This window comes from Ochotona princeps, chromosome 24 (assembly GCF_030435755.1).
Source record: "Ochotona princeps isolate mOchPri1 chromosome 24, mOchPri1.hap1, whole genome shotgun sequence".
NCBI classification, from domain to species: domain Eukaryota; kingdom Metazoa; phylum Chordata; class Mammalia; order Lagomorpha; family Ochotonidae; genus Ochotona; species Ochotona princeps.
This window is the reverse complement of record NC_080855.1, coordinates 25,781,923-25,792,021: the sequence shown is the minus strand read 5'-3', so window position 1 is coordinate 25,792,021 and position 10,099 is coordinate 25,781,923. Positions and strand designations below refer to the sequence as shown.

The window sequence follows — 10,099 nt, the reverse complement described above, 5'->3', positions numbered from 1 at the left end:
CACAGCCCCGAGTGTCGCGCCCGGAGTCCTTGCCAGCCTGTCAGCGGCGCCCAGACAGCCAACCACCGAGACACGGAGACCTCCCGTTTTCCTAGAGAGAACAAGTGGGCGTGGGAGGGGGGGAGCATCAAGGTGCAGTGGGTGGTGGTTAAAAAAAAAAAAAACACTAACACACACACACAGATCGACCCGGAAAGGAAAACAGGGCCAACTTCCGTTCTTTGTTCTGTGCCCTGTGTGTGGGTCTGTGACAGGGTGACCATCCGGGCCTGGTCTGTGTCCGATCCCCCCCAAATCTCCCGTCCCTGCCCCCAGGGTGAGTCCGGCCGTCCCGCGGGACCCCGTTTCTCTCCCTCCCCTGCAGCCGGTTCGCGACTCCACTCCCCCCTCGCAGCGGGATCCCGCGTGAGTTGGGGAGAACGGGCTCAAGGTTCAGGCTTTGGTAACCCCGACAGTGCCCTGCTCGCACATTTTGAAAGTTGGGGGAAAAAAAGTTGGCGACAGCGACCCTAGCTGGGTCCTTCTTTCGGGTGCTTCTACGTTGAATCGCGCCCGGCACAGGCAAGTCCACAAAGTTTGCTTTTGACACAGCCGGTTCGAGGATCCCAGCTCTGCAAAGTGTTTGCAATTAGAACTAGGGCTGAGAGCAGGTGCACAGCCAGGTTCCCTATACATCGAAAACTTTTATGGGGCATGTGGGATGGGGGTGAGTGGGGCAGCCGGCCCAGGGCAACGGAGATGGGGCTGACAGAAGGACCGACCGTGAGCAGGAGTTGAGGTTGACTTTGAGAATCTTAGCAAAACAGTTGTATGGTGATCTCAATCAGCGCCTGTTAGCCTGTGGCCTCCCTTTTCCCCCCTTATCTCTGTCTTCATAAATTATAAATAAGGTCTACATGAAGATTCCAAATAGCTTTGTTTTTTACTCACCCAACCGCTGTCAGCAACCCAAGTCCGGATTCCCAGCCATCATCATTTTGGCCTTCAAGGAACTAACTCCAGAGAAGGGAGGAAAGAATCTTGGTAAAGCACTCCAGGGCTCACGGTTTCTTTTGTTTTCTTTTTTAATTTCACCTGCAAGGCCATCTCTCATTGCCTGGGAAGGACTGGGGTGGGGTGGGGCGGGGACGGCTCTGACAGAACTCTCAGCTGTGTGTGTGTTTGTATGTAGTGGGTGCACAATGGAGTTTTCTTTCCACCGGTTGCATTGTTGAGGGGTTTGTCTTTGCTGGACACAGCTACGAGGAAGGCAGGTTGGTGTGTTCTCTGGGACCTTTGCCCCTCTAAAGCAGTGTTTCTGCCCGACAGTGGCTGCTGGGAGTTGCAGGAGAGTGATGGGTGGCAGGCGTGTGTCGGCATGACCGCCAGGCAGGCCTGGTGTGGTGCTTTTTAGCGTTTTAGTGGGTGCCTCATCTCCCCTCTCCCACCCCAAGGCTATACTTCTTGGCACTTCCAAGGACCCTCAGAGGAGGCCCCTTCCTCTTATGCCTCAAGTAACTCAGTCTATACTTCTTTACATTCCTGATTTTTTTTTTTCTCCCTAATTCCTTGTGGTATTATTTTGGCAGTGTAGTTGATACTCAACAACTGTTTGTTTTATGAGCAAATAAGAGAGGGATGTGGATAAAACCCGGCATGTTTTCCCTGTGCTGCCATAAGGACGCTAGTAGTTACTGTACCTTTCCAGATGTTGATCTTGTCCCAGGATTCGGGTGCGAGGTAGAACCTTCCATCCTAGACTTGTGCACCCACTCTCTGTTGTGTGGGAGGAGCCAAAGGTGAGATGTTAAAGGGAAACTGGGTCTGTTTAGTGGTTCTCACATTAGTTTCCTTGTGCGGTACCTATTTCCCTGGGTCTGAAAGACATTCCTTTCCTTCTGCCCTCTTGGGCTCCGAGGGTGTTTGAAAGGATCTTTGTGCTTTTGTGTCTTCAGCGCTTCCTCATCCCACTCGGAACCTGCTTCCGGCTGCAGCTGCAGAGAGGACACCCGGGACCCATGGAAACGCAGGCTGACCGTGTTCTACAGGAACCTCAGGCCCTGCTAGAGAGTGGTGAGCAATGAAGATGATTCATTCTGGTATTTAGCAGGTCGGCGATTACTTATTGCACTCTCCTGTGCACCAGGCCCTGGGCTAGCTAGTTTCTAAAATCCAGATTTTAGGACATATCCTGCTGTTCGCAGCTTAAATAGATCTTAACCAAAAAAAAAAATTTTTTTTTAATTATTTTTATGGGAAAGGCGGATATACAGAGAGGAGGAGAGACAGAGAGGAAGTTCTTCCGTCCGATGATTCACTCCCCAAGTGACTGCAATGGCCAGTGCTGCGCCGATCCGAAGCCAGGAGCCAGGAACCTCCTCCAGGTCTCCCACACGGGTGCAGGGTCCCAAGGCTTTGGGCTGTCCTCACTGCCTTCCCAGGCCACAAGCAGGGAGCTGGGTGGGAAAGTGGAGCTGCCAGGATTAGAACCTGCGCCCATATGGGATCCTGGCGCATTCAAGGCGAGTGCAAAGTGTTTGCAATTAGAACTAGGGCTGAGAGCAGGTGCACAGCCAGGCTCCCTATACATCGAAAACTTTTATGGGGCATGTGGGATGGGGGTGAGTGGGGCAGCCGGCCCAGGGCAACGGAGATGGGGCTGACAGAAGGACCGACCGTGAGCAGGAGTTGAGGTTGACTTTGAGAATCTTAGCAAAACAGTTGTATGGTGATCTCAATCAGCGCCTGTTAGCCTGTGGCCTCCCTTTTCCCCCCTTATCTCTGTCTTCTCTGGGCCACCGCGCCTGGCCCAGATTTATTTATTTTTATTGGAAAGTCAAATATACTGAGAAGAGGAGAGACAGAGAGGAAGATCGTCCATCTGCTGGTTCACTCCCCGAATGGCCACAATAGCCAGAGCTGAGCCGATCCAAAGCAAGGAGGTTCTTCCGGGTCTCCCATGCAGGTGCAGGATCCCAAGGTGTTGGGCTGTCCTCCACTGCTTTCCCAGACCACAAGCAGGAGCTGGATGGGAAGTGGAGCAGCTTGGACACAAACCAGTACCCATATGGGATCCAGTGTGTGTTAGGCAAGGATTTAGCTGCTAGGCTATTCTGCTGAGCCCCCAACAGAAGCATTTTTGAAGCGTGGTGGGTATCTTTTGCAGGATTAAAAAGACCTACAATGTACGAATTCCGTTTGTCCTGTGGTCTGAAGCAGCCACCTTCGTAGTCCTGGTTTATGCTCTTTCAGAGCACACTGTGAGACAGGAGTCAAAAGATGAATGGATCAGAACTGTATAAAAATAATGTTGCTTTCCTAGGCTGTGACACTGATCATAGAGCCAGTTAGTTTTCATGAGTACTGCTTTTCATGCTTATCAGGAAGGAAAAGCATTTAAAGACCTTTTGTCCAGATGATGAGATTAGGGTCTCTAAGAGACAAATATATAAACCCAAGAATTACAAAAAAAGTCACTTGATTGGGAAACGTATAGTGTGCAGGTTTGGCTTGGGAATATAGACAATCTGCTGGGTACAAGGTTTTCTTTGCTGTGGTCTGAGAACCTCATGTAAGGGTTTTGGAAGGGCAGTGGAGGGACAGGAGCAGCAGCCTGGCCAAGCTTGGGAGAAAGGCATGCATACAGTAATGATCCTAGAGAAGGCTGGACAATTTCCCTGGCAGAGAAGTAACTGGGGAGAAAGGCGGTGTCTGGGGAGGGTCGGAGATGGAGAATCTAGGACTGCAACGGGATCGAACATGGTGAAGGCCTCCGGCAGGAGCAGCTGCTGAGGAAGTGCGGGGGATGTGGGTCCTGGGTTGTGCCATGGGCCTGTGAGTGTTCCAGGGCTTAGGAGGTCAGTAGGGCGAGGGGACAGAGGGAATATAGACTCACTCTGGGATCCTTGTATTGCCCATCAGCGCTTTCTGCCTCCAAAGTTCCTACGTTTTCCGACAAGGACAGCCTGGGAGATGAGATGTTGGCAGCTGCGCTCCTCAAGGCCAAGTCCCAGGTGAGCCGTGCCCCGTTGTAAACCGACTCGTGCAAGAACATCCCATTCTGGGCCCTAAACCTGGATTTCAGCCATCAGGACCCTGCTGCTTTCCTACAGAATAACAGACCTTTACCTTCTACCTTTCATTTGAGAAAAATAACAATCATTTTATTGGAAAGGTAAAGAGATGAAGAGAATGCCTCCATCCAGTGGTTCACTCTTCAGGTTCCTGCAGCAGCTGGGGCTGGGTTGGGCCACACCCAGATCTCTCTGCAGGTGGAAGGAGCCAGAGCCAGGGCTTGAGCTGTCACCAGGGTGCGTGTGAGCAGGAAGCTGGATCGGAAGCAGAGACGGGACCTGGAGCTCTTAACTGCTGTGCCAAACACTGTCCTGCTTTGGCCCTTGTCTCTCTTCCTGTGTTCTGACCTCTTTTTTTCCCCCACTACCTGAGGAGTCATTGTTCACTCATGTCCTGAGTGGCTTCTGGTGGTAGCCATCCCTACTGTGAGCCTGAAGCTGCAGCTTCCGTCTTGTTTCAGGAGCTGGTGACATTTGAGGATGTGGCTGTGTACTTCATCTGGAAGGAGTGGAAGCGTTTGGAACCTGCGCAGAGAAGCCTCTACAGGGATGTGATGCTGGAGAATTACGGGAACGTGTTCTCACTGGGTAAGCGCCAGGCCTGCACCTTGTCAGCACACCTCCCTGCTGCTTCTTTGCCTCCTTGTTGGTTGGTAACATTCTATTCACAGAGAACAATTAGCAAAGGGTTGACTACTTCTCAGAAAGTTCTATGGCCCAACACAGTGGCTTAATTAGCTAATCCTCTCCCCTCAAGTGCCAGGATCTCGTACAGGTGCTGGTTTGTGTCCTGGCTGCTCCACTTCCCATCCAGCTCCCTGCTCATGGCCTGGAAGGTCAGTAAAGGATGATCGAAGGTCTTGAACCCCTGCACCCATGTGGGAGACCCAAAGGAAGCTCCTGGTTCCTGGCTTCAGAACAGTTCAGCTCTGACTGTTGCAGCCATTTTGGGAGTGAACTGGAGTATAGAAGATCTTTCTCTCTCTGCCTCTCCTTCTCTCTATCTGCCTTTCCTGTAAAAATCCTAGTAACAAGTGTATCATTTATGTAGTGATCTGTAGTTTCTTGGGAGGTTTTTTTTGTTGTTGTTTTTTGTTTTTTGTTTTTTTTTTTTTAAGATTTATTTATCTTACTTGAAAGTTAGATACAGGGAAAGGGAGGAAGAGAGAGAGATCTTTCATCTGCTGGCTCACTCCCCAAATGGCTGCAAAGGCCAGAGCTGGGCTGATCCGAAGACAAGAGCTAGTGGCTTCCTCCGGGTCCCCCACGTGGGTACAGGGACCCAAGGCCTTGGGCCATTCTTCATTGTTTTCTCAGGCCACAACAGGGAGCTGGGTTGAAAAGTGGAGCAGCCAGTAAGTACTCCAACTGCATCTATATTGCATGCTGGTACCACAGGCGGGGGATTAGCTTGCTTTGCCACTGTTAGCCTCAGTTGTTCATGTGTATCCCGATTTACCTCTCACAGTAGCATAGTCGTCAAGGTAGTTAGTGTGCCTGTACTTCAGAAACTTCATGGGAAAAAGAATATGAAGTCTAGTGTCCATTTTGTTGTTACATCCGTGCAGTTTTCTCATGATTTTTCATGAACTTTTTGCAGTGCCTTCCTGTCGTTTTCATTTTATAGATGAAGACGGTGAGGTCAGAGAGCTGCAGGGCCCTGGGCCTGGTGGTGGAGCTGGGAAGTGGCAGTCTGAGCCCCGTCATTAGCTCCAGATCTAAGCCCTTCACCATGTGACCCTCAGGACTCAAGATAGGCCCCAGAGATCTCCCACTGTTTGTGGTGCTGCCCTGGGCCTGAGTGAACAGCCTGGGACTCTGTCTTCTCTCTCTCTCTGTTGGCTTATCAACAGAAAGGACTTGTTGCTTTTTTTAGGACCTTGTATAGTTGTGGCTCTTGCAGAATTGTAAATTTGTTTTGAGGAAAAATTATTTAGATTTATTTTATTTATTGAAAGGCTGAATTAGACTCCTCAAATGGCCACAACAGTTGGGGCTGGGTCAGACCAAAGCTGGGAGCCAGGAACTCTACCTGGTGTCCGTATGGGTGCCGAAGCCCATGGACTTGGGCCATCCTCTGCTGCTTTCCCAAGTGCATTAACAAAGAGCTGGATTGAAGTAGAGCAGCTGGGACTTGAACCAGTGCCCATACGGGATGCTGGCATTGCAGGCAATGGCTTAACCCGTTACACCAGAACACTAGCCCCAAAGAAATGAGTTTTTTAACCTGGAGTTTTAGTTCCTCATCCCTCACCCCACTTTCAGGCAGAATGTTTTCCGAGCTGCAGAGGGTCTTCTTCCTCCTGTGAGCCTCTCTCTGCTCCCCCCAGCTCTGGGTCTAAGCCCCGCTTGACTAGGGTTGCCCAAGCCCTGCGTCCTTCCCTATGAGCAAGATTCCCATTCCTGTGTTCTGAGAACTCAGTCCTGGTTGGAAGGGGCAGAACTGCTAAGGGTCCTGAGTTTGCAAAGAATTAAGGACAGGTCCCTAGAAGTACCTACTCAGGTGAGCAAAACACAGCTGTCTCATCAATTAGCTTTACTTCATAGAAATATAATATATATATATATATATATATATATATATATATATATATATATAATTAGTTTCTTTTCTTGAAGTTCCCTTTAGAAACACCAGAGTAGTGAAAATGGAGAGCAGTTGGACAATTAGCGTTCCATAGAAGTGTTGCCTTCCAGGTTTAGGGCCCAGAGGTGGACTAAACTGTTAGGCCTGTTTGTACAGGCGGGGGTGACCACAGGGCTGGTGTGCTCGCCTGGCTCTAGGGGTCCCTGGATTCCTTTCATCTGCTCCTTTGTGCTGCGCAGCTGCTTTTCTTCAGTCGGCCTCATCTTGGTCCTCAGCCATCCGTGTCTGGTTTCCTAGGTTTACTCTGCTCTGTCATTCCTCATGCGCTGCAGTCACCATCACCCAGTTACGTCCGCTGGCTCTGGCCTTCCGGAAGACTCTGCCACTGCCTTATGTATACGGCCTTCCTCTTGTGGTTTTGGTTTCCTGCCTGTCTGCCTGAGCCATCCTCCCCTCTTCAATCCTCAGCTGTCTGCACACTCTCAGCTCTTTTCTCCATGATCTTGCTTTTCTGTCTTGCTCCCTCGCTGTTTCCCTGGCCCAGTTTCCTATGTTGCCACAGTTACACATATGAGTAGGTTCCTTTGTAGGCATATAGAAGTGTGTGCTTTTAGCAGTATAAATATGTCATGTGACTATCCTGCCTTCTGAAAGACATTTGCCTTTCTTATTGTGCCAGATGGTGAGACCAGAACTGAGAACAAGCAAGACATTTCTCAAGAGAGAGGATCCCACGGGGTGCTATTGGGAAGATTCCAGAAGGACATTTCTCAGGGCCTTAAGTTTGAAGAAGCCTACAAACAAGAAGTCAGTCTAAAGAAGCAGCTTGGGCACTCCTCGGGCAAACGATTAAACAGGAAAATGCAGGTGACGGTTGGCGAGAAGTTCACGCCCACAGAACAGAGAAGTGAGAAGTACAACGAATTTGATAGCAGCTTCACTGTGAGTCCCAACCTGATTTCACATCAGAGACTTCCTATGGGAGACAGACCTCATAAGTGTGATGAATGTAGCAAGAGCTTTAATCGAACTTCAGACCTTATTCAGCACCAGAGGATCCACACTGGGGAGAAGCCCTATGAATGTAGTGAGTGTGGGAAGGCCTTCAGCCAGAGCTCACACCTGATTCAGCACCAGAGGATCCACACAGGCGAGAAGCCCTACGAGTGTAACGACTGTGGGAAGACCTTCAGCTGCAGCTCAGCTCTCATTCTGCATCGGAGGATCCACACCGGAGAGAAGCCTTACGAATGTAACGAGTGTGGGAAAACCTTTAGCTGGAGCTCCACCCTCACTCACCACCAGAGAATCCACACTGGCGAGAAACCCTATGCTTGCAATGAATGTGGAAAGGCCTTCAGTAGGAGCTCCACCCTTATCCACCATCAGAGAATCCACACTGGAGAAAAGCCCTATGAATGTAACGAGTGTGGGAAGGCCTTCAGCCAGAGTTCTCACCTCTATCAGCACCAGAGAATCCACACTGGAGAGAAACCCTATGAATGTATGGAGTGTGGAGGGAAGTTTACTTATAGTTCAGGCCTTATTCAGCATCAAAGAATCCACACCGGGGAGAATCCCTATGAATGTAGCGAGTGTGGGAAAGCCTTCAGGTACAGCTCAGCTCTTGTCCGCCACCAGAGAATTCACACTGGAGAGAAGCCTTTGAATGTAACGGGTATGAGCAAAAGCTCTCTCAGAGTTCCTGCTGAATTAAATATCAGAGAGTCCACTTGAACGGGAACCACAGCTCTGTCTTCCTCTCTTCCTGCCTTACTAACCTAAGTACGCACAGCTTAGGATGTGTCCCTCCAGCTTCAACCTTCCACCGTAGAGACTGGGGCACACTGGGTAAATCACCCTGGTATGGGGACCAGTGACCTAGTAGCCTGGAAAAATTAGGAGGCAAGCAGCAGATGAGGTGCTGGGATTAGAAGGAAACGCTGCGGCCAGTTGCCCCATTTCAAAGGAGTTTGCACTAAAGCATTTTTGTCACACCAGAGGAGCCTTTCTGACATGGGGTTGGAAGCACAGTGGGAGCAGAATTCCAGGGATTCCACGAGGCAGGGCTGTCACAGCACACAGGGCAGTGGAAAGATGTTCTGGGTCCTGCTGTCTCCTAGCAGCGGGAGATGCAGACCGTACTGCAAAACCCCTGTTTTTCCAAACCAGCGTTAAGTTGCAGAAATGTGCTGTTTGTTTTAATTAATTACGGCCATCTGGGGCTGAGGGGTTTGTTTTACTGAGTTATTTATTTTTTTAATGTCTAATTGGTAGGGCTCTTGGATCAGCAAGACCATGTTTGAGAGAAACCTGGCAATATTATACACAGACCCTTTCTCTTTCCTGCTGTGATGGGACTGACTGGGAAGGTGATCAGTGAGAAGGCCTCTGGAGTCTGTCCTCCCCCTTGCTCCTACGAAGAAAAGTGGTTTAATCCCAGCCCTAGTTAGCAAGGGTGCTTGCAGGAAGCTCACTCGGCCAGCCTGCCCAGCCCTCTGACGCCTCTGACATCTGCCCCCAGCAGCCCATGGCCTCGGACTTCCACAGCCGAGGGTCAACACAAACAAAGCAAAACCCAGAGAAGGCAAGCCGTTGCCCCTGACCAGGTAGTGGGTTCTTTGCTGGGTGTGGGTGGGACTCCCCGAGTTTTCCCAGCCCAGGGATCCACCCCTATTGTGTTTTCCCAACCCTGCTCATCCTGTAGCATAAACAAAAAGCACTATTAAACCGAATAATTTTTCAGAAGGAGAGATTGAGTGTGTTTTTCTGCAGGTACCAGATCAGGTAAAAAGGACACGATGACTAAAAATGGAACCCGAAAATTAACCATTAAATTTTCTGTGCAGACAACCACTTCCCTTTTCCCTTCAGTCCCCGTCATACTCCTTTACAGACCAGCAGAGACTCGAAATCACAACTCTGAGCGTCCGAATTCCTGGGAAGGATTCTGCCTTCGGGTTACTTCCCTGGTTGGCTTCTGGTCTGCCTTTCTCAAGCCACAGTGCTAATCACCTGTAACAGATAAGATTTCCAAGGACATTTTCAGGTAAAGCAAAGGACTTTCATTCTTAATGTCTCCACCCATCCCAAATCATGCCCACACTTTGATAAATAATTCTGAGAAAGATTATGTGATGTTTCTTTTTTTTAAGATTTGTTTATTTTTATTGCGAAGTCAGATACACAGAGAGGAGGAGACACAGAGGAATATCCTCCGTCTGATGCTTCACTCCCCAAGTGGCTGCAACAGCTGGAGCTGAGCCAATCCAAAGCCAGGGACCAGGAAGCTCCCCTAGGTCCCCCATGTGGGGGCAGGGTCCCAAAGCTTTGGGCTGTCATCTACTGCTTTCCCAGGCCACAAGCAGGGAGCTGGATGGGAAGTAGAGCCTCCGCGACTAGAACCAGCAACCATATGGGATCCTGGTGCGTGCAAGGCAAGGACCCTAACCACTACGCT

The 10,099-nt window shown here is 50.0% G+C and overlaps 1 protein-coding gene across 1 annotated transcript; it reads left to right on the top strand.

Moving 5' to 3' along the window:
* Window positions 1-1,897: 1,897 nt before the first annotated feature.
* On the top strand, window positions 1,898-9,168 carry ZNF3 (zinc finger protein 3). The gene is given in 5 exon segments (XM_004586902.4): window positions 1,898-2,052; window positions 3,901-3,992; window positions 4,514-4,640; window positions 7,319-8,311; window positions 8,314-9,168. Coding segments are annotated over 5 exon segments (1,305 nt in total). The 5' UTR covers window positions 1,898-1,997; the 3' UTR covers window positions 8,352-9,168.
* The last annotated feature ends 931 nt before the right edge of the window (window positions 9,169-10,099 follow it).